At 54.1% G+C, this 23,548-nt stretch overlaps 7 protein-coding genes across 7 annotated transcripts; 2 read left to right on the forward strand and 5 right to left on the reverse strand.

Moving 5' to 3' along the window:
- Positions 1-89: 89 nt before the first annotated feature.
- Positions 90-1,112, reverse strand: J7T55_008418 (methyltransferase; the record flags this gene model as incomplete). The annotated part of the gene is made up of 3 exons (XM_053138733.1): positions 90-514; positions 595-680; positions 742-1,112. 3 exons carry the CDS (start codon positions 1,110-1,112, stop codon positions 90-92), a joined length of 882 nt encoding a protein of 293 aa, XP_052997694.1.
- Positions 1,113-1,854: 742 nt separating this feature from the next.
- Positions 1,855-5,148, reverse strand: J7T55_008419 (uncharacterized protein; the record flags this gene model as incomplete). Its single annotated transcript, XM_053138734.1, has 3 exons — positions 1,855-2,328; positions 2,399-2,602; positions 2,662-5,148. 3 exons carry the CDS (start codon positions 5,146-5,148, stop codon positions 1,855-1,857), a joined length of 3,165 nt encoding a protein of 1,054 aa, XP_052997695.1.
- A 228-nt stretch (positions 5,149-5,376) lies between these two features.
- On the forward strand, positions 5,377-6,415 carry J7T55_008420 (uncharacterized protein; the record flags this gene model as incomplete). The annotated part of the gene is made up of 3 exons (XM_053138735.1): positions 5,377-5,460; positions 5,696-5,898; positions 6,157-6,415. The coding sequence occupies 3 exons, from the start codon at positions 5,377-5,379 to the stop codon at positions 6,413-6,415; spliced, it is 546 nt and encodes a 181-aa protein (XP_052997696.1).
- Positions 6,416-10,135: 3,720 nt separating this feature from the next.
- On the reverse strand, positions 10,136-11,032 carry J7T55_008421 (uncharacterized protein; the record flags this gene model as incomplete). Its single annotated transcript, XM_053138736.1, has 2 exons — positions 10,136-10,776; positions 10,933-11,032. 2 exons carry the CDS (start codon positions 11,030-11,032, stop codon positions 10,136-10,138), a joined length of 741 nt encoding a protein of 246 aa, XP_052997697.1.
- A 4,424-nt stretch (positions 11,033-15,456) lies between these two features.
- On the forward strand, positions 15,457-17,151 carry J7T55_008422 (nitrate transporter; the record flags this gene model as incomplete). The annotated part of the gene is made up of 3 exons (XM_053138737.1): positions 15,457-15,633; positions 15,700-15,779; positions 15,834-17,151. The coding sequence occupies 3 exons, from the start codon at positions 15,457-15,459 to the stop codon at positions 17,149-17,151; spliced, it is 1,575 nt and encodes a 524-aa protein (XP_052997698.1).
- Positions 17,152-18,626: 1,475 nt separating this feature from the next.
- Positions 18,627-19,449, reverse strand: J7T55_008423 (gpi anchored serine-threonine rich protein; the record flags this gene model as incomplete). The annotated part of the gene is made up of 2 exons (XM_053138738.1): positions 18,627-19,150; positions 19,221-19,449. 2 exons carry the CDS (start codon positions 19,447-19,449, stop codon positions 18,627-18,629), a joined length of 753 nt encoding a protein of 250 aa, XP_052997699.1.
- A 1,945-nt stretch (positions 19,450-21,394) lies between these two features.
- Positions 21,395-23,188, reverse strand: J7T55_008424 (uncharacterized protein; the record flags this gene model as incomplete). The annotated part of the gene is made up of 1 exon (XM_053138740.1): positions 21,395-23,188. The coding sequence occupies one exon, from the start codon at positions 23,186-23,188 to the stop codon at positions 21,395-21,397; it is 1,794 nt and encodes a 597-aa protein (XP_052997700.1).
- Between the last annotated feature and the right edge of the window lie 360 nt (positions 23,189-23,548).

Raw genomic sequence — 23,548 nt, forward strand, 5'->3', positions numbered from 1 at the left:
GCCATGTCGTGAGGGCTGCTCGTCTTGTAGCGACTCATCTCCCGCCATTTTCCTTTCCTCGCCATTTTCAACACCGCGCACCAGAAGATCTACATCCTATCCGTCCAAGCAAAATACGTCTGCCCATGACACTCCACCTCGCCCTTCTCGTTCCTCACAACATCTGGCATGGCCATCGCCTCCCGGAACACCCTCTCCCCCGCCTCCCTGTCCTTCCCTTTCAGCATCGCGACGTGGCTGAGCGTGTTGATCCGCCGCCAGAGCGCGTCCTCGCCCAGCCAGTGCGTCCACTCGACCGTGTCCTGCCCGATGGGCACCGAGAAGCGCGGCAGGTTGTTGGTCAGCGTGTCGCGGAGGACCTGCACCGGGTTCGACTTGATTTGCGCCGAGAAGACGTCCTGCCACTCCATTTCGCGGAAGCGCGGGTTGGCGTCGTTCGTCGCCAGGCTGTGCACCCAGTCGTTGAGGTGCTGGGCCCACGCCGTCGATGCCGTCCAGGACTGGGGTTTGTTGTCTGTGGGGGGGAGGTTTTCAGTGCCACGGTTCAGAGGAGATTTTGGTCCCATCGTCGGATTTCGGATCGGACAGTCTTACAATCATCAATGTTCCAAATCATCCCAAGCACCGCCCCTTCCTTGAGCACCCGGTGTATCTCGTCAAGCGCCACATCCGTAGCAAACCTATCACAGCAGATCAGAAACCATGAGCCTCCCTTCCAAAAGAAATCCTTGACACACTCACCAGTGAAAAGCCTGAGCAGCAACACACCCGTCCCCCCACCCGTCCTCCACCACAGCCCTCATATCCTCAGCTGCGCCGTCCCCAACAGCGACCCCGCGCAGCGCCTTGCGCTCTAGCTCCCTGCGCATATCAGGGTGCGGCTCGACGGCCCGCACCTCGAAGCCCTCGTGCCTGGCCGCGAGCGCCTCCGTGAACTTGCCCGTGCCGGCCGCGATCTCCACGACCCTGGCGTGCGGCCTGTCCGCCAGCCGCATGTGCTCGAGCAGCTTCTGCACTGCCGCCGCGGGGTATGAGGGCCGGTGCTCGTCGTACGCCGAGGCGTCCTTGAAGCCGTCCGCGGCTGCTGGCGCCAGGGCGTGTGCCGAGGACATCGTGGGCGGCGGGGCCTGGTGGGACCGGAGACGGTAGAGCGGATACCCGACCGCTAGGTACGTAGTAAGGGGATGCTTATGACGGTAGATGACAAAGATGGATTGCTTTCGACACGTATGTTTGGATGTATGCTGGTGAGCTCAGACAGGGTGTCATGCTAATTGTTGGTCCTTATGGTGGGAAGGTTGCAATGCTGACTTTGGCTGAGCTAGACCATTCCTTCGTTGCTCTTGCGTCATTTTGGGCCGACTGAGTGCTTGGCTACGGAAATGACAAAATATGATGGATTGAAAGGCAACCTACAACCACTATGCCAGCCCTTTTTGACAGCGAACACATCTACCCAGAGTCTAGAACTCCGGCTCGACAACATCACACAGCGTTTTCAGGGAGCAAATTCAATGAGCTCATACGATTGCCCTACATTTGGAATTCGCAGAGGAACAGTCACGGATGGGACAAAAGCTGCTAAGGTAAATAAGTGATGGAGTTGTTGCTGTGATAAGACATCCTAAGTCGTCGTCAATGGACCTTATTATGTCCCAACAGCGAAGTCTAAATAATAGAGAACCATTACAGGTAAGCATAACAATGCATCCTGTCACTCACTCCGCCTCTGTTGCTACGGTTGCTTATGTTCCAACGATATCCATACTTTACTTCATGTCTTCTTTCGGATTGGTCTCGTCGATATATACTGTGTTCTCGTGTCTTCATGACAGCCCGATCGATAATAGAAGATCAAGGCTTGGTATTGCTGTCGAATGGTTCGCTTCGGGACTGGTTCCGACGACCACCAGTATATCGGGGTATCTTATAGCTGACCTTTCGGGTTTGCTGTTTCTGTTCAGCTGCTGGCTTAGCTGCTGGCTTCGTCGCGTCTTTGGCCGGCGTGAAATCGTTGTCGACACTTCCCTCGGAAGTGCTCTGCGTCCAGGAGCGGCGGGTTAGACCGGGTAGTGAGACAATAGGGCCACCCTCAGCCAGAATCTTGACTGGCGTGGCCGATGTCATCTCTATGGGCGCTGGGGACAGGGAACACATGGGATCGTCGACGGTACGGTCCTTGGTCGGAGTGATCGCCTTTGGTGCCGTAATTCGCACTGGTGAGAGGCCGCCCATATGAGCCCTGGACACTGGGCTGTGAACTTCCGATGGTCCAGCAGCCATAGAGCGTGGCGTGAACTCGGGGGCGCCCGGATTTAGCTTTGATCCCTACAAGAAAGAGGTTATTAGAAACTGCCAAAGAATGCATATAGTAATGATTCTTTAGCGGAGTCTATACCTCTTTCTTGTGTCCCGACGGCGTCTTGGCCTCCGTAGATTGCTTCACGCCATCTTCGGTAGATCCCTCGCCCTTTGCCGCGTCACCGTTTGCAGCGTCACCGTTTGCATTCGACTTGGTTGTTGCCTGAGGGGTCTTCAGCCTATCCTCATCACTCATATCAACCTCCTCAACCGTATTTTGTTCCTTGGGCTTGACAAAGATCTATTGGCGCAAAGTTAGCATCACCGGCTTTTCGTTACTGAGAAGGTAGATGATCTCACCTGCTTGGACCACAGCTCGGCATACTTGCCTCCGGCTGATATGAGTGTCTCGTGATTGCCTTGCTCCAAGATCTCGCCGCCCATAACCACGACAATCCGATCGGCGTTGACAATAGTGGACAACCTGTGAGCCACAATGAATGTGGTGCGGCCCTTGCAAAGACGGCGTAGAGCCTGTTGAATCTGGAACTCTGTCTCAGTATCGATCGCGCTCGTTGCCTCATCCAGCAAGACTATCTTTGGCTGTTTGAGAATCGCCCGGGCGATTGCCACTCTCTGGAGTTCTCCGCCAGACAGCTTCATGCCGCGTTCTCCAACACGCGTGCTGTAACCTTCCGCGAAACCAAGGATTTGATCATGGATAGCTGCGGCTCGACATGCCTCGAAAACCTCCTCGTCGGTTGCTTCGAGCCTCGCGTACCGGATATTGTTCATGACTGTGTCATTGAACAGACTGGGATTCTGTGGGACCACCCCGATGTTGGCTCGAAGACTGTGTAGGTCAACCTCACGAACGTCCTGGCCATCGATTTCGATGGCGCCTTCGGTCACGTCGTAGAAGCGGTCCAGTAATTTTAGAATGGTGCTCTTGCCGGCGCCTGTCTGTCCCACGAAGGCGATGGTCTGTCCCGGGTCCACGGAGAAGTTGACATTCTTCAGCACCTGCTTCTTGTTGTCGTAAGAGAATTTGACACCTTTGAAGTCGACAGCGCCTGCGTTAAATTGGAAGGGGGGCGCGTTTGGTTTATTGACGACGCTCGACTTCGTTTGCATTATATCGAGCAGTCGCTCGGCCTGAAGCAGATCACGAGAAATGTTGCGGCCCAGGCCAGCGAAGAAGTTGAGAGGGGCCATCAATTGAGACCAATAGGTCAGGAGTGTCAAAAAGTCCCCAGCAGTAGTGATCTTGTGGGAGACTTGGTAAACGGCCAGGAATAGACCTGCAAGCAGACCAGCGAGCAGGACGAGGTATTGGAAGGCGTGAGCAGCGTAGTAGCCAACCCAAACAACCTTCTGCTTGGCGATCCTGTCCTGAACTGCTGAGGAATACCGATTCTCCTCGTATTGAACTTGGTTGAACGAGCTGACAGTGGTCCATCCAGATATCCCCGACTGCAGAACATAATGTTCCTCGAAATAAGCCGAGATCTCGGTCTCGCGGGCGGAGCGAAGGCGCGCTATGACAGTAGTCGAAATGTACAGGAAGACTATGGAAGTGCTGATTGTGATGAGTCCCTCGTACGGGCCGAATTTGAAGGTAAGATAGATGAAAGCAACGACCAAGTCAATGAGGTTCGGCAGGGCTTCGAAGCAGATAGTCTCCAGCATATTGCTTATGCTTTGGCCGTTCTGAATGGCCACCAGCACGTCTGATAGACTTTGTGTGTCGTGGAAGTTGGCATCAAGGTTCATGACGTGAGAATGCGCGGCCTCAGTTATCGCACGGTCGGCGTAGAATTCGACAGGCATCCATAGTCTCCGTCGAAGCAGGCTGATACCAGCTTCGGACGCACTCAACTTCAGACCTGCGAAAATAAGAACTTGGACCCACGGGCTGTCCCAATAAGTTGCGGGCGCCTCGTCACCCTGGTATGACTTTGTGAGGGTATCCATAACAGTGCCGAGCTGGGTCGGGATCAAGACGTTGAGTCCATTGTTGGCGAGAAGACAAATTCCGACAAGCGCAGCGCGCATTTGCAGGCCTCGGTTGTTGACGGGCCAGACATAAGGGATGAAAAGTTTGAAGCCCAGTGCATAAGTCCACCAGGACCCTGTCTCCTTGAGGCGCTTATCTCTCTGCTCCTTGGCCAGACGCTGGCGGCGTTCCCATTCGCATTCGGGGGCTTTGCCTGACGATTTTGCAGAATCATCCGAGTTGCCGTCGGTGGCGCCATAGTCTGAGACAAGAGTGTCCTGTGAGTCTCCTAAAGCCTTCTTTCGAATCAGAGACTGACGCTCTGCGTCACTTCCGAATTCCCGGGCCTTTCCTCCCTCCCTCCAAACGAAGTAGGTGATGAGAGCGGTGATGATGCAAACAAGTCGTGTGGCAACTAGCGAGGCATCCACAAAGTAGATGGATTTCAAGTAGGCGCTTGGGTTGAGATATAGAGACGATATTTCCAGCAGAGGATCGAAGATAAGTGCGACGGCGTATGAGCCCAGGTAAATATACCACAGAGGGGACTTTGTGTCGTGCAAGATTGCCAACTCAAGGCCATAGACCAAAACACAAGCCAGAAGACCGACGATGGCGTCCTGTCGAACGGGACCGGGCGAGAAAAGGATGAGCACCGCTTGTGACAAGTAAGTGAGAATAGCAAAGAGCATCAGAGTTGTCATGAGACGGCGGCGAGGGTGCTGCTCTTTCGAGGGCGTTGTCTGGAGAGTGCATGTTGCGAATGCGTAACAGACGATGTAGTAAGCGAAGACGAGAGTCGGGTACACATAATAGGAGATCTTGAGCAGTAGCTCAAGCGAAGGGGCCATGTTGGCAGGGTCTCTCTGCCGTTACCACGATGCTCTTCAGGATGGGGGGCTTTCAGATTCTCGGACTGAAAGGATGTGATGTCGAAAAGGCCTAATCTGGGCTGTTGGTTGTTGAGGTCTGAATCGGCTCGTCCAAGAGGTCCGTTCAGCTGTTGATATAGACGTAGAGAGGAGGTGGACGGAAGACCGAGAGCTCAGCGATGCGACAGTCGGTCTGAAAGGAGAACAATGGATTGTTTTGGCGAAGAGACCAGGGAAGAAGGGGCGAAAGACGCAGGTGAGGCCGGGGTGCCTCAGAACGACGCCCTTTATGTGACTTGGAGGTGAGGTATGGGTTGCGCCTGGTGACTCTTTGTGCAATGCTCTCCCTCCCTCTCTCTCTCTCTCTGACTGAGCTTCTGCCTTGGCCAAGACAGTCAGCCAGATGGAATGGAGTTGGTGCCTTCCTATGAGCAGTAAGTGAGCCAAGCACCGCACCACAACGTGCAAGATGGAATCGAGGGGAGGCAGCTAGCAGCCAAGCGGTGGCCTGCACTTGACTTGTTAGACGTTGGCCGAGGAGGCGGAGGTGGTGCGCGAGCCAGTGCGCGACGAACCAGAGGGAGTGGACGGAAAAGGCAGGGCCAAGTTGGTACCCCGATGTCCTTTCCTCAAGTCCTTTTCCTGGGGCCTCCTCGAGCTGGAAGATGGGAAATGTGTAGAAAGTCCCAGCAAGGGGCAGGAAGGTGAGGTTTTGAGAGGCGATCAGAGGTAAGCCGTAACCGGGGCTCGACTGCGATCTGCAACTGCGATTGTCCTGGGACCCAGGCCGAGCGCACCTTCCGGCTTCAAGGATCGAGCTCTGAGTTGCGCAGAGACTCTTTGTCCCGCCAATTTGCCCAGCTGCTAGTGTCAAACGGCGCGCCTCCCAGCGTGACCCTGAGTAGTAAAGTTGAAATAAGATAGGATGGCTGAGAGACCCAGTCTTTTACAACACGACACGGCACAGAAAAGCACGGTACGGTACAGTACAGTTCAGTACGGTAGCAGGACAGGACAGCAGCAAAGCGCAGCGCAGCGCAGCACAGCACAGCACTGCACTGCACAGTACTGCACCGAACTGAACCGAACCGTCAGCAAAACAGTCACAGCTTGCGCGGCCGCACACTTCCTCACGCCCGTCTTAGTCTTCTGGGAGTTGGAGGATCAAGATGACAAATCCCAGTCTCGGAGAAGTCTGACCTCCAGGAACACGGGCAGCGGCAAACACGATGACGATGCGGTGTAAAGAAGAAGATATACCTCCCAGGCGGCTATCAAATCATCTTTTCCTCTGTCTCTGTCACAGGGGTTTTAGTACGATTTGGAGGCCGTTGCCTGTGCCTGTGCCTGTGCCTGTGCCTGTCTGCCTGGGCTGGGCAGTGCTACAGGTGCAGTGCAGTGCAGTCAGAATGGCACAGATGGTGTGCGTATGCGTGTGTGTGTGCGTATGTTCAAGAGCCTCATCCAAGCCCTCAGGAACGCGCTCCTAGGTGACTCAGTAGGAGCGGCGACGACACCTTCTCTCGCCCGCGGTCAGCGACTCAACGGGCACATGGACAAGCTTCGCCAGACGTCAAAGTACGCCCATCCCGGCCAAAGAGGGGTGGAAAGGGGCGCGCTAGCTGGGCTAGTCCCCAGATGGATTGAACTTACGTGTTATAGTCTCTTCAGCCTCATCCGGTTGCCTGCTTGGGGCACCCACCTTCTCGCACACACGACGTCGGCATGCAGAACATGCAGCCCACGCCAGGTAGGATGCTTGCAGAGCCTCACTCAATTGCTTACACGCCTCTAGTCTTGCGCGTGCGCTTGTCACATGGAGACCCTCCCCGCCCTGTTGGAATCTGCACGTCATACCGGCAGTAATAAGCATACGTCTTCCGCCCGCCAAGTTTGGGCTGGTGAGAGAGGGTATATGTGTTATGTGTATGTGTATGTGGATTTGTATGTGTGAGAGTATGTGAGTGGATACGCACCGTCTGTTCTCGTTCCCCTTTCTTGCTGCTGGTATATCCCCACAAAGGCGAGATCTATGGCACCATAAGCCTCGACTCCAGATTTGGCGTCTCTGATGAGGATGTATTGAGGTGAGCAGGAACAGGGTCTGGCACGTCGAGGCGGGGCCTTGTTTGGAGGAGGTCAAGGCTTTACCGTCGGACGAGACACGCAATCGATCACCAGGAGAGGAGCCCCGAGAAAGGAAAAAAAAACACGGTCTGCTCGTGGCATCGAAATGTGCAGCGACTCATGTCATGTCCTCGAGGAACCAACAGCATTTAAGGGGAAAATCACCACTGAGCGTCGGCCGCCATCCATAATCCATGCGGTGTCACCACCGACCCAGACTTTGGTCGTTCATCCCGGGGTTGCTAGTCGATCCAGCTCCTTCAGACCCATCCTTGGCCGAGGGCGATACGACTGTACATGCCATACAAAGACAAGGGTCGGGCGCCAGCCAAAAGACTGTTTACTCTACCACACAGCTGGTCGCACACCTTGGGGGGAGGTCCAGCTTGGGAACGGTGAGCCAGCCCAGCTGTAGCCCTTTGGACGCGCTGCAGTCACACCTGGCGCCGGATATTTCTGCACATCAAGTGTGGACCGCTAACGAAGTCGGCGGAGTTTTCGCCGGGGCCCTGGGGGGTCTTGTAGGGGAGGATGGGAGGTCTGACTGGCCGACAGCAATCCCCGGTCCCGTACGGCCGGGTCCTTGTCAAACAAAAGCAAATGGCATGATGCAACGTCAAGGTCGACCCAAATGAGCCTGCCCGATCCTGCGTCCCGCGGTACTGTGGGAGCGGCCAGCATGGCCAGCTGCTGTGTAAGTCGAGAACTTTGGAATCCAACATTACTGGCTGTTCCAAATGCAGTGCGTACATTCCGCACTTGCAGTCCTGGGTCGCACGGTTCTTGGAAACCTGCCTCCCGCGGCAACACTTGCGAGTGTGCACCTCTGCATCTCTGCATATCTTGCACCTCTGCACGTCTGCACCTCACCTCTGCGAGTCTGCAAGTCTGCAAGTCTGCAAGTCTGTACTGATGAGGCAATGTGGCGATGTGGCGATGTGGCGTGTGTGCCACGATGGGACACCGCCATGCGCCCCTGAGTCACGGACTTGGACTTCTGATGGCAATGTGGAAAGACGGTGTGCAGACATCGCGAGGTGGATCAGGTGCCTCGCCTGGCGGACTCTGGCGGGCTCGTCTAAAGGTACAGAGTTCCAGTCTTCCGGGAGGATGGGGTCAGACCTAAAATAGGAAATCAACTCCACAGCTCAATCTGGAGATGAGTGGATGGATCAGCAGCACGCACGCAGATGTTGGGCATAGTCTCCACACCATCTGCGGTAGCGGCAACTGCCGATACCCTGCGATATCGATTCTTCCCCCTGACTCGACCTGCAACCCCCTTCCGTCCCTGGCACCAACGTTGACCCTGGCCTGCAGATGCGAAGAATCCCACAGGCACCGGTGAAATCATCAAGACTTCGCGACTAATTATACTGCTCGCTTTCGAGACAGACCGCCGTCAACCGCTGCCGTGCCCCGTATCACTGGACGTGTCTCATTTTCTCCGATCGGAGCCTCTTCCCGAGATCTATCCTGTTCCCACCCGCAGCAGCTCCCCGCCAGGGTTGGAAACTGGATGGTTGCGTTTTTGATCACGTTCCACGGCCTGTTCTGCCCAGAACATTGGATAACTGGGGGCCAGAATGCAACCAGAGACGAACTCCCTAACACGTGTGCTGCTGTTCCCCGTCAGGTGACACAAACCTAATCTCGAGGCCAATCTCAGCTCAATTGTTAGACCTCATATCGAGGTCACCGGCCACGGACCCACGCGAGGGCCGAACGTATCTGGGTTGGATCTCGCCCGAAATGCGGTGTACCCTGCACGGCTTGATTATCGTGGACGAGGGAGCATCCCGAACCCTCGTCGGTGTTGTCTCCGGGAACGCGACACAGAGACTAGGGCTTATGCCGTGCTCTCACATCATCTCTCCCACGCGGCCGCGGAAAATTTACCGGGCTTCTCTTTTGCTGGTCAAGTGACCACTTTCCCGGCGCGGCCTGTGATTTGTCCCGTTCGGCGCAATGTCTTTCTGTCGTGGCCTGCGTCTCGCATGGGCTGGTTCGTTCTTGCGAAACGTGATGCAACCTGATGAACCGTTCTGGTACGAGCGACCTGGCCACCATTGAATGGATCGCCGGGCGTCGGCTGCACCTCGACCATTTGGTGGTGGTCACTTGGTCTTACGCATTCAACGGGACTCGACGTCTGCGTCATTTGCAGTTGATCACGTACGTCTGGTCTTTCGCAAGTACTTGCACTTACACTCACCGCCGCATTCATCTTTGGCGGTCGACTTTTTGGAATTCTCATACCTGTACCCCCAATTTCATTCGGCAGTTGAAATTCAATACCTTGTATCAATCGCGTTCAATATCTCGGCAAGGTCGAAAATAGTAGCGCTGAGGTTCAGCTCGGATATTGCGGCTCCAAGTGGCGAATCAATGGAGCCAGGCAAGTCTGCAGGGGAGAGTGTCATTCAGCAAGTGCCGAAGGGAAGACAGGGAGGGTTATATCTCAAAGGCCTGATAGGCTCTTATCAGGTGTTGCAACTTTCAAGAAACTCAACTGGTATGCTGTCTCCCTAGCTCAACTGTTTCCAACTCTTGTCTGGTCTGAAGAGATGGAAAGGGTCTGCGTTCATTGGTGACCCTGTGAGGCAGCAGAGACAGGTTCATACGTGAACTCAGGTCGATCATATGTAAAGATGTAGTCGATTTCGATGATATCAGATACCTGCAACTCCACGCATATCAAAGCCAGGGTATATGGAACGCCGCGCGGTACAACAAATCGAGCTCCTCCGTCAATCAATACCGAAACAGACGCTCGCGAAGCAGGTAGCAATTTGTAAAACAGCCCACAAAGAATGAGGCCCGTGTCGCCATAGATCCCTCACGCTGCAGATGTCTCGACCTTCTCCTTCTCCGTGCCATTGAACAGATACATCACCGTCACCAGGGCTTTCCCGCCAGCACTCACAAAAAGAGCTGTGTGCGAGCCAGCTGCCTTGTAGATTCCCGCGCCCGCCAACGACCCAACGACAAGCGTGACCAGGAAGAACAGCCTCCTGTTCCGAGGCCTGTTCGTCTCCTTGACCGCCAGCAGGTGCGGGTCCATCAGCAGGTCGACCCACGCGGCCGTCGCCATCGCGGTGGAGATCTCGGTGATGCGCAGGCTGCGGCTCTGCACGACCTGGCTGCCGCTGGCGAAGGCGAGCAGCGCGATGACGGCCAGGTCCCGCGGGCCGGTGTGGTGCACGCCGAAGCGGAGCTGGATCGCCGCCGCCGCGAAGACCATGGCCGTCTGTGCGAGGTTGCACAGGACCAGCCACAGCCGCAGCCGCGGGCCGACGATGTGGCTCAGCTGCCCGGTCAGGTAGCCGCCTGCCAGGAACAGGCCGAGCGCGACGCCGATGTTGGCAGTGAAGAACATGTCGCCGTTGAACTCAGGCACGACGACCGAGACGGCGAGGAAGACGGTGTTGCCGGTCTGGTTGGAGGCGAAGCAGTGGTAGTCGGGGAAGGAGATTGCATCTTTTCGGTTACGAGGACTTGTGTTAGTCGACAACTGCTGTTGAACCAAATAATAGAATGGCGATTATGCCTCCAGTCAAAAGCTAGCCAGAGTTGTACCACTTGAGATTGTGCTGCAATGTAATGGAAGATACTCGGATCATTATAATTGCTTACCTTGTATGCCGGTGCAGAACGTCAAGAGGAGCAACTCAAGCTCCGCAAAAGCTGATGACCTCACGGGTGCAAGAAGATGTCGCTTAGATCTTGAGATCAGGGTCTGTTGCTGTGGTACTTTTGCTGATGCTTGTTCTTGCCTGCGTGACGGTGACGAGGAAGAGACTGCCTCCGTAGCTATATCTTGTTCACAGCCTTGTAACGTTCCTTCTGTGTCTGAGCTAGGCATTTCGAGGAGTGGACAGTAATTAAATTCTGTTGATGAGAATTGGAACGTATAGTGGACGTGATGATTTGTCAATCCGACCTACTCAAGGAATTTAATGTTTTTGTGAAGAACCACGATCAACAAAGAATTCTAGGATAAAGAGTTGACAAGTGGGATTCTGTCTTGAGAACCTCTGTTGAGTCTGGGTGAGTCAATGATGGCGAGGAAGGCTTTCATACCCCTCTTTATGCATTATATGCTGTCTCAGAGACCGGTCAAGCCAGCTAGCAAACCCATTCCGACGACTCTGGGACATCGTGCCCTGCAGTTGTGACATTGGTGCCTTAGCTTGGTCCCATACCGACTCCCGATGTCTTTGGCCGTATAGGAGCCGCTAGGACAGTGGTCGCCGACCACACATGTGGAAGATAACGGGGAACTCGACTCATTGTAAAGCCAGGGTGCGGTGGGTATTGAGACTGCTCCAGAAGGGCGAAAAGCCTAGAATATGGGTCCTTCCACGTGTGTGCGTCCTTGCAGACTCCATTAACTGTGCTGTGACAGGCCGCGGGTACAGGAACAACGGAACGGCGGCGGCGGAGGGCAGATCACCCCCTGTCCCACATATTCGGCTTCGACGTTTCGGCGCTCCTGGCTCTGTGCTCCTGGCTCTGTGCTCCTCGTCATGGCTATGCGATGCTGAAGCTGTCCCTTGAAAAAGTGCGCCGATATTGACACTAATGAAGGTGTCCAGCGATGCTTAACGTCGACCGCATAACATCGTTTCTTGGTCAGGATCTTGACGCTGCCCGGTTTCGTCCACTTGCTGAAAGACTGTTCGTTGTCATGAGCATTGAGGGCGCCGAGTCGTTCGGCCGCTCAGCCGGCGTCCGCCGGGAACGGCTCGGGGACCCATATCCGTCCACTTTCTGAAGTCAGACCGAGTCCCGAAGACAGCACCCCGACTTCCGAACCTGCCAACATCAACGACATAGGCTGTGCAACAATGCATCCATCCTCCGACTAGGCAATTGGCATGACAAACAGTGACATCAGATTATTCAACTGATTCACGAGGAATGCCAGAGAAGCAAGGGAAGGCAAAGTAACGGGAGAAAGGGGAAAAAAGGCTTGGCACAGATCTTTTGGCAACTAGCCAGAACAAACAGCCATGACCGAACTTGGAGGAGAATGAACAAGATGATCAAAATTTGTTTGCATGCTAATTAGCCAGACTCATGACACTGCAGGCTGCCGCGCATCTCATAACCGTAAGAACTCTCACTGACGAGAGTGGAGGAGCTACTTGACCTGCAACCCAAGGTACCTCTCACCCTCGCTCCGTCCCTGCCCGAGTCCGGCTGCCGGTCGAGCAGATTATGAACATCACACTTGTGATATTCTGGCAGAGCGGCTTGGCATTCTTGCAAGGTGTTGTTTCTGAAGTAATCCTGGTGGCGAGGACGTAATACCTCAAAGTGTATCTGCCAAAGCAATCCTCCAAGATTAGAAAGTTTGAGGCCGAGAACGTGAGCGTGGTAGTTCATGTGATAATTCGATGTTAGGGAGCTGGTCACTTGAAATTTGACTATCAATTGTAGCGCATCAGGAAAGAAGTTGATGTTTCCATTTTCGGAACGGGTTGCAGAGAACTTTCTCAGACAACATATGCGAGAAAGAGATGGCACATTCCAGAGGGGGCCAGATCACTCAGTCTGTGTATTTGCCAGCCATCCATACAATACTTGGAACAGGACAATGATAATCGCCTCTGACTAACCGGGCCCTTTCGTGTGGGCGGGATCTTGTGGGTGGGTATCCGCAAGTGCCACTACCCACGACGGCGACCTCAAGGGGCTGCAGGGCTGAGGGGCTGAAAGACGGTAGCCGAAGTGGGAGGAGGTGCTCAGAATCCGATCAGCTCAGCCTCTATCCACCACGGACACCATAGACGGAGAAAAGGTCTAGTTGGCTGTGTGGTATCACAGGCAAGATCGACCTGCCTGCCTATGCCATCCTCAAATTCATGCTTCGCAGGTCACCATCTCATGATCCTCGAATCAGCCACTTGGCCGATACTGGTCCCGTGCATATACGCGGCCTTGCCAGCGTTCTGCAGTGGAATTCGGACGAGGAGAGGATGTGAAAGAGGAGGGAGAGCAGGAGAGAAGAGAAATTCACAAGAAACTGAAGGAAGTCTCGCATGCGAGACAACATCGAACACAAGATTGATGTTTTGATTATGCCTCCCTCATGAGAGCAGTCCGCCTTGTCTCCAACACCAGTATACCAGCGACGCTAGACACCGGTGCAACCGCAACCCGAGGACATGGGCCTGGCTCAACACCGGGCTTTGATAGTCACATGGAAGAGTAAGAACGATGCAGAACGGCCAAGACGTTGAAGATTGAGTGGCCAGGATCGACCGGGCGAATGCGGTAGCATGTGAAGCGTGGGAGGCACAGCGTCGAACAGGCTGCTCGCTGTTCCTGGATTGAGGCTGAAGTCGACATACATGAAATTGACATCTCCGAGGTGAACCATCGTCAAAGCTCGTGTGGGCCGTGGGCAGCCCGTGGGGGGTCGGCCGAAGCTCAACAGAGTGGGATGTAGCTCCTTAACCTTTTCGAACCTCTCCTTCTTATTGCTATGATAGAGGCTACATATCACCCCCTGGCAATTTGTGACACATTGGTTTCTCTCAGCGGCACGTCTTTGCACGCGGCTCTGCAACGTCGAGTCTTGAATTCAACGACAATGTTTGAATACAGATACCATCTCACTGAGATGGCTCAGCTTCATCAAGGGAGCTAGACGGGTAACGAACCAAACGTCTCGAGCGTGAGCAGAGAAGATGGCCATGGCTGACATCACCCAAAGCGACCTCGACACCATGATAAGACAAGCCCAGCTTCCCTGAGCGCAACCACGCAACGCAACGCCACAGATGTCCGTCGTTCGTTCCCAAGAAGCAAGCAGGACGATTATCCGAATCGCAGATTTAAGGCCTTGACAGCGTTGCATGATAGGCGTCCATGGCAGACCCTGTCTCCCTCGGAACAAGACGCTGAGACGAAGTGCGAACCTCAGCGCGGACGGCCATTCACGTCGGACCTCTTATCTCTCAGCCCCCCTTGCCCGTATCAATCTACGGTTTTTAGCACCCAATTTTCACCCCCTTATCGCGACCCAGCTCAGCCAATGCGGCAGCCCGCGTATCTTGATCTGCCTTTCTCCGTCAACATGGCCCTGCGTGCGAACACCTCGTGCTGGTTTTCCAATCAGCTGCTGTCCATTGTCGAGCACCTCGATAAGCCAAGTCGTGGCTAGGGTACGCTTGATTGAAGCCAATACGCCCACGCCATCTCCCAGCCAGACGGGCCTGGTGTCTGCTGTTAGTGCAGCAACGAAAAGCAAGCAACGAGGCACATAGCACATTGCTCGGGTTTGTCCTCTGCCGGCAGTTCTCTGTCTCCTCACTGGCACCGTAACGGCCAGTGGTCTTGCTGCAATATCATCTTACAGCCGTGGCCGCCCAGGTGTGACAAAGCTAATGCTGGTGGTCAGCTTCTTAGTTCTGGTCCCTTAAGCTTGCCCCGTCTACTTCAGCTCGAGCACCATCCCTTCGCCTCGTTGTTTGATTGATTCGGCTGCATTTTTGACCTCGTTCTGAGGTCTGCATATTGAACATCTAGGCTGCGGTCACCTCTTATGTTATTTTGCGTTGGACGCTTCGCATACAAGAAGCATCTCGCGGCCGCAATATATAACAAATTTCGCATGCGCATTGAAACGACAGTCAAAGAGCTCGACACCGCGCCGGGAAGTCTAATTCGATCTTGTCATCGTGCATGATACCCACCTATCTCTCGTCCCAGCATCAGGCCCTTATCAGGAGAGACCTTCAATACATCCAGGCCCAAGCCACCAATCGAGACGCCCAGCTCGGCTAGGAGACCCTCAGCGTGATCCAGCGCTCCGGTAACTGGCTGTCTCGAGCTGTATTAGGCTTCTCCGGGGTGGGATTGTGCATCTCCACAAGGCTGGGCCCGCGGAAACAGTCCCATTAGCGCAGGTATTGCTCTGCTCTCCGGAGATGCTGCCATCGCGGTAGAACCCTTGCTGATTATGACATTAGGGACAATTCCTGGCAGGTTGATATATTGAGTCTGCCATATTCTCCCGGAAAACATCGTGGTGTTACATCACGACAGATCTATCAAACTTCTCTGAATTTTCTCCTGCACACCTAGACTATCCACATTTGAATTGGACAGGTCTACATTCTTCTCCGGTTGTGTGCGAGATTCTTCAATATGGGGCTACCATTCACATTCGCGGACCTCGTGAAGGCACCCACGATCAATCCTGTCAACAGAAAGGCCAGAACTGTGCCTATGCTCAATGTCGTCAACATCTACGGACGTGTATTCTTCTTCTCCTGGTTCGGATTCATGATCTCGTTCTGGGCATGGTACACATTTCCTCCTCTGGTAAGTGACTATTGGTGAATAATTAATTCATTTGTTCTGAACATTTGCTGACTTATGCTCATACAGTTGACACACACGATCAAAGCCGACCTGCACCTGACCCCTCAACAAATTGCCAACTCTAACATTGTGTCGCTCTGTGCTACGTAAGATACATTGGTAAATACCCTTTGGGAACTTATCTAACAACCCTCGAACAGACTTATAATACGGTTCATTGCTGGCCCCTTATGTGACCAGTTCGGCCCCCGAAAGGTTTTTGCCGGATGCTTGCTCCTCGGAGCCCTGCCAATAGGTCTTGCTCCACTGGTCCAGAATGCACATGGACTATACGCAAGCAGATTTTTCATCGGAATCTTGGGTGGGGCTTTCGTCCCGTGCCAGGTATGGTCGACGGGGTTCTTTGACAAGAATGTTGTCGGCACTGCCAACGCATTCACAGGCGGCTGGGGAAACGCCGGTGGTGGCATCACATACTTCATCATGCCTGCTGTCTACGATTCCTTCGTTGCCCATGGCCATTCCATGGACCAGGCTTGGCGACTCACGTTTATCGTCCCCTTGATCATGCTCCTGTTCACTGGCACGTCGCTGCTTCTTCTCTGCCCTGATACCCCCGTCGGCAAATGGAGCGAGAGGAACACACACGTTCAGGAGAACCTCCACTCCCACGGCGTCATGGGTGACGCCATCGTCGCCGTCCCCGGCGGCATCGACGAGAAGCCGCTCTCCGCCGCAGCTACTACCCAGGGCTCCGTGAACAACGACGATAAGGACGAGGCCAAGCTGGAGAGTAACGGCAGCCCGAACCACTATGCCGACAACGAGGCCGTGCTGTCCAAGGACGAACTGATCCGGACAGCCCACGGCGAGGTCATTGTGAAGCCATCGTTCAGCGAGGCCATGAAGGTTCTCTTCAGCCCACAGACGTGGGTACAGATGCTGTGCTATGCCTGCTCCTTCGGGGCTGAGCTGGCCATAAACTCAGTGTTGTCGTCCTACTACATCAAGAACTTTCCACAACTGGGCCAGACCAAGGCTTCCAACTGGGCCGCCATGTTCGGCTTCCTCAACTTCGTCACACGGCCCCTGGGCGGCATCATCGCCGACATCCTGTACAACAACTTCGGCAAGAGCGTGTGGCTCAAGAAGGGCTGGATGCACACGTGCGGCGTCATCACAGGCGTGCTGCTCATCATCATCGGCCAGGTCAACTCCCACCACCTGCCGACCTTCACCGGCCTGGTCGCGCTGATGGCCATCTTCCTCGAGGCCGGTAACGGCGCCAACTTTGCCCTCGTGCCACACGTGCACCCCCATGCCAACGGCATCGTCAGCGGCTTCACCGGCGGCGTCGGTAACCTCGGCGGCATCATCTTCGCCATCATCTTCCGCTTCATGGGCGGCGGCTCCGACTACGCAAAGGCCTTCTGGATCATTGGCTGCATCCACGTTGGCATCAATGTTCTGCTCGCCTGGATCAGGCCCATTCCCAAGGGCCAGGTCGGTGGTCACTAGCGCAGTGGTATCCCTGCCGCGTGGGACATGATCATGATGTTTGCTTTTTGTTTTTGGCTACCTGCGTTTTTTCTGAATATCCAGCGTTTGAGTTTTGGTCGGGAACACTATATAAAATGAAAGTGTGGCAACGTAGTACAGAATGATGTTGCAGTTTCGGGATGATCTGGGCGCATATAGAGCACTGATACCACAATTACCAAATGTTGATGAATGACTTGATGTTTCACATGCATATTCCATGTTCTAGTGTGCGTCTTCGCTTGACTGGATAGGTTGCTTTTGCTAATACTGGTTCTGTATCTGAGGCTAGTTGACTATACGAAGCGCACGTTATCAGGCATCGAATGAGCTGTGAGCGTCAAAATTGATCGCACTCAGTCCTAAAGAGCTGCCATGTTGATTCCATGTGCAATTAATTAAGTCTTCACTAATGCACTTCCAACTAGTCACGTAGTACAAAGAGTTTGGAATCTTTTGAATCCTTCGTGCGACTTTGTCTTGGGCAATACGACCTAGGCAGCCATGAGGAAAGATGCGAGGGCGAATCACCAGGGTCCCCGCTCAACCAGCGAGGTCACTACCGGAGCTGCTCAAGGACGTCATCTGCAAACAAAACGGACCAGCATCTGGTTTCTCCTGGACCGACAACGCGGGACGGCAACGCCCGTGTAACCTGACAAACATGCCAGACAATGTCTTCCTCTCCAAAAAGGCAAGGGATGAGCAGAGAAACGGGATGGAAGCGACGGCGGCAAACAACACAGCCGAGAGTGCGACATTTGCCCAACAAGGCGATCAAGGCTGTTCGAAGCCACTGGAAGCCCAAGAGGATGGTTACACCGGATGGCTCACAGGTAAGCAATTAGGGTCCTGCTGCATCGGCGAATGGGTGGTGGCCAGCGTCAGCAACCTGCAGGCCCCGCCGGTCCGGGGCCGAGAGCCATCGGCCGGGCTACCTGGCCAGTCACGGTCGCACAGCAGCGGCCAGACCGAGGGGTGTCATGCCAGGGTAGGGTGCCAGCGTTGCATGAACCGCTCTGCACTGACCAAAGTTTATTTTCACAAGGCTGTGTGAATGTTGCTCCCATCTCACTTCAGCCGATGAGATTGTCGATCGCTTTGTCAAGCCTCAGTGGTTTCACCCGAATGTCCCATTACGGAAAGAGGTATGGATTTAATGATTTGGCTTTCCCCCTATTCCAGGTTGGTGTGCCAGGTGACTCGATTGAAACGCACTTATACTTTTCTATGTTCAAAATAAGAAGACACAGGTTCAACCCAGCAGTTAGTCCAGCCCATGCTGCATGCTACTGATACGAGAGACCCGATTATGCCCAGACATTCATGCCCCAGATGAAGAATCGAAAAATCATGCAACCGAGTTGGTGGAATTCATTATCCGTTCGCCGGTACCGGAACCCGCGCTTGTTTTGTTACGCAAGAAGAGGGAAAAGGTAGAGATCCTAGATGACTCAAAGGGCAAACAATGCAGCAGCGAGACCTCCCATGGCAGCGAAGGAACCAGCAACGACCTTCACGGCGCCAGCAGTCGCAACGGCAGTCGAGCTCGATGAAGTACCGGAGCCCGTACCAGTGGGTGTCACCTTGGAGGTCAACGTCGTCCCTGGGACGGTCGCGGTTGTCGAATTCACACCGTTGCCTGCAGTGGGAGTCAAGGTAGGGAAAGTGGTTGGGGCTGAGGTGGTGGTAGAAACGGTGGACGAGGCGCTGGAAGAGAGAGACGAGGACGCGCTTGTAGACGAGACCGACGCAGAACTGGTGGTGCTGCTGACGGAGACGCTGGCGCTGGAGCTGGAGATGGAGATGGAGCTGGAGCTGGAGCTCGTGCCGCTGGAGGCAGCGATGTGGAATGGGAAAGAGTACTGGAAAGTTGCGGGATCTGAGTCGAGGCTGATCTTCAAGCCATAGGTCGCGTCAGCCCCAAGGCTGGAGGGGATGCTCCAGGTGTAAGATCCAGCACTGTTATCGATGCCAGCTAGTTGTTTTGTCAGTCTCATATTCAGAATGCGCATCAGAATGGTGGTGATATCTAAAAGGAGACATACTTGCGATGGCGCTACCAAGCTGCAGCGTCTCAGGAGTCGCGCCCTGAAGGAGAGTGATGGTCACAGCTCCGGCGTACTTCGAGTTGTAGTCCCAGGTGACCGTCGTGCTCGACCCAGCTGCGAGGGTCTGGTCTTTCGTTGGTGCAGATATGGCATCGAAGCCCTCTGTCTGTGCGAACACGCGGCTGACGAGAGCCAGGCAAGTGGCGGCATACAATGTGAACTGCATTGTGTCTGATTATTGTTGTAGAGTATGATTATGAGGGAGAGATGATAGTCAGATTCGAACTGATATTAGGCGGCCGTGTCAAGGGAGGATATGATGGACTAGTTGTGTCTCTGAGTGAATGACTAGACGGGGTCTGGTATTAATGGCAACGAAACGTGCTGTCGCAGAAAAGATTGACTGTGGTCAGGGGGATGTAACGAGGGACTATTATTATAAGCTTCGAAGGAGTGACTAGGTGGTAAGGCTGCGACACCGCAAGGCAGTTGACGAGACGAACACTTTGAATCCGGGCTGTGTAGGCAGGAGCAGGCGGAGAGGTGAGAAAAGAAGAAGAATTTGCTCTTTGGCTCGGGGGACCGTCGATAGAAAAAAGAGGTGTGCTGCCTGCTGACTACTCTCGTGTTCCCCATTGTAACCTTGCGCTTACTTACACATTCATTCCAGCAGCGCACTGGCAGCGCTGGCATGATGTGATTTGGTTAGCCAAGGCGGTCACAAAGGATTACGAGCGAAGGAAGCGATCATGTGGCGCCTCTGCCTCAAGGCCTCAGCACAATTTCCTCTTGCAGGGGTGAAGCAATTACCCGAACCATCGTGAGTCTGCCAAAGGCGCATGGAAATGGGCCGTGCAATTCAAGCAGAGCCCGCTATTGGTCGAAGTGGCGCAGGAGGCGCTCACAAGGATGCAGTAGTTCCTGATTGCTGGGTAATAGTGCCATTCAGGGTCAAGTCGAGGCCGGGCTGAGCATCCACTTCGGACTGACGCCCCGTTCGGGCCATTTGGCATGGGCGAGATCCAGGGGCACGCAGTGTTGGGCAGGGGCGCGTCGTTGGAGCTAAACCTTAAAGGCTGGGTCTGATGGGACCTGCAGTCCACCAGACAGCTAGCTCATCGACTACAAATTGATGAGTAGCCTGACGATATGTTTGACATGACCTTATGTGCTGTGCTGCAAAGGGCTGCGAGCAAACACCACGAGGTTGTTTGTTACCTTGGCCTCGAAAAACAACCACTTTCCGCAATCGATCTCTGGCCCGCAAAATGGAAGTGCCCGGGAACGGCCGCATAAACGTTGAGGGGGGCATGGGCATCTAAGACAGACCGGACGGAGGTGTTTTAGATCCTTTACCTCATTCTCCCTGTGTGGCTGCACTAGTCAGCTGCCACAGGCTGATCGCCCAGAGATCATTACATGACTGACATCTGCACCATGCTCGGCAACCGATATTGCCCAGCCAAGGCGGCGACTGAGTCAAAATTCCCTCCAACCAAGCAGGGTCTGCCCGTTGAATCCGGCCTCATCGGAGAAGACCTTCTCCTCAGATGCAGAGAGTTCACCGGGTTGTGCTACCTCTGTTGGCCTGATAATGTCCGCTTGCCCACGCTTCGAAATACACTTCGAAACACGCTCTGGAATGGAATTTGCCCTCAAATTCAATTACCAAGCTCGTTGGGATTGCATGGGCCCGAACCCTCTTTTGCCTCGGCGCCTTCTTTTCAAAATACGCGCCAGGGCTCGTGTGGTGACAAACTTCATGGTTTTTGATGAGCTTCGTCGGACAGGGCGACATAGACTTTCAGGCCGTCACTGACGTGCCCACAAACCCTGTTGTGCGGCACTTAGTCATTCCGACAAATCTGTTACTGAACGTATGCTGCTGTGCAACGTATGCCCGGGAGGACAAGCGGCGATTTGGAGATGCAAAGCAGATTCACGCCCGTCCTGCCGAGATTGCTCGTAGAGCCTGATCATGGCTTCATGTACGGGCGTTTTAAACAGTGCGAACCCCAGAAACCCTTGGCTGAAGTCTGCTTGCAGGAGGCACAGCATGGCTGCCCACAATTTTGCGATGAGGGACGGCACTGAGTGGCCGCGAAGTTCCCACAGGGCGTAGACGTAGAGACAAGGCGGTTGCACACCGTCAAATATTGCGTCACGAAAGATCAACATCGATTCGGCCGCCAGAAAGTCGACATGAATCTCTGTTCTTCTTGGTCACTTTCCGGATCGTTTATCACATCCCGACCACCATGATAAACTCCGCTGATTGATCGGTCGTTGAAATGACCGTCTTGCCACAGACCCTGGCCATGCAAGCCGACGTACGAGTGAGGTGCCCGGGGCGTATCTTCTAAATGTGCCGCACTGCCTTCTGGCAGCTCACACCACCTCGATGTCGGAGAAGCGCTCTCAACGTCATCTTGCTGCGGACGACTCAACACTTCATATTCCATTTGAGCAATGTACTCTTCCAAGCTCTGCCGCCGACTTGACCTCTGTTGTAACAAGTCGGTATCTCCTGGTGACATAAATTGTTCTTTGGAAGAGACGTGGTTCCTCACAGGCTGTCCATACCCACCAGCGCCAAAATTGTTCAGCAGCGGTACCATATTCGGGTTGTTATCACTGTCGGAAGGAATCGTCTGGACAGTGTAATGATTTTCTAGTGCGGAACGATCCATCGGGGAAACCTTCGATGGCTTGCGGTAAGCACTCGACAATGTCCGGGCGTCAGATGATGGCCATCCTGCCTTGTGCACCTGACCGGATTCCTCACACGTCGGCTTCAAAGCGACTTTCGGAGCCAGGCTGACCTTATAAGCTTGCTGGCCGCCTTGTGGGAGGTCAGTGACTGTTACAAGGTGACTATGCTCTTGACCTGCCTCGAACAGATCTAGCTGCCTATCGCCAAAGAGAGCCGGGTTGAATTCGAGATGGCCTTGCTGAGAGACGTTGTAGTTTCCGGGAACAGAAGTTTTGTAGTGGCTGGGAGCTAAGTGCACGCCTTCCTGGACTGCCAGAGAACTCGAAGCCCTAGGCAGACCACTCTGCGATTTCTGTGACTCGACATTTTCGACTGCCGCCTCCAACTGCTCAACCATGGTCCACTTCGGCGACTTTGGGCGTTTTGGTCTGGTACCATGGTCTGCCGCATGAAAACCCTTCGCCGTTTGAGTATCTTCTGCTTCATAGGGGCGACTGAATGCTTCATCTTCAGGAGAAACCTCATAAGATTTGGCACAACCCGCGGAAGCCTCAAACCTGGCAGGTGTCTGTGTGGGATACTGCATAGCATCTCGTGGGGTTTCTGTGGGTCTTGTGCGTCTCTCAGCAGTAGCCTCAGCCTCTTCGCTAGCCATCATTCCTCGATCGTGATATCGAACAATGCGGACTTCCTGCCTCGGCGCATTTGGTCGAACCTTAACACTATCGGCAAATACAGCCTGTGGCTTTTCATCAGAAACGTCCTTGGAGCGGGACATGATTCCGTTCATCAGCTTCGGGCGTCTGTCACTGCAACTCATGGCGGTCTTTTCGAGCGTGTCTCGTATTCGTGGCGGAGTAGAACTCTGTACAGATTTCTGCACTTCAACCTCGCTCATCCTGGCAGTTCCTGGGTCAAGCGGTGCGTAGCTACTTGACCAGGTGTAATGAGTTGTTCCTCTGCTCATGTCTCTCACTTGGTCAGATGGCTGGTGCTCATTCTTTTGACTCAAATTGAAATGATGCAGTGGCGCTTCAAGATTGGAGGCAGAGCTGTCTGCCGTTGCTCCATCTAGGCTCGATGGACAACTGACAACAGGCTTCTTCCGACCTGACGCGCCAAAACCTTCCGGCAAGCTCTTCTGTAGGAAAAACGCCGAAACCTCTTCCAGCTGTTTTTCGCCTCGCCTCTTCGCACCTTCGCGGTCACGCGGCACCGGCTTCGGTGGACGAGGCCGCTTCAGGAACTGCATCTCATGGAATGTGAGGTCGGGTACTACCTCAGACTTAGTTTCCGGGACAAGCAACTGAATCAGAAACCTTACGCTGTTTTTTTGATGCCCGACCGTTGTCGAACAAGCCAGGTTTCAATAAAGGCTGCATCTGACCACAGAATTAGTCCAAATTTTGAAGCGAGAAGGGAGCCGCACTTGCAGTGATACGATCGCTAAGAATAGACCCCGAGTCGAATTTTTCCATGACCTCCCTGGCAGATGAGAAACCTGAAGCCCTCCTGATAGCAGTTCCCTTACTCTTGTCTCCAGACTTCTTCTTTCTCCCCCTTGCTTTTCGCGGCTCATGGACTTTCGCGGTATCGTAGCGATCGCTTCTCG

The sequence above is a fragment of the Diaporthe amygdali genome (assembly GCF_026229845.1).
Source record: "Diaporthe amygdali strain CAA958 chromosome Unknown NODE_4_length_2575358_cov_65_588622, whole genome shotgun sequence".
In the NCBI taxonomy this organism is placed as follows: domain Eukaryota; kingdom Fungi; phylum Ascomycota; class Sordariomycetes; order Diaporthales; family Diaporthaceae; genus Diaporthe; species Diaporthe amygdali.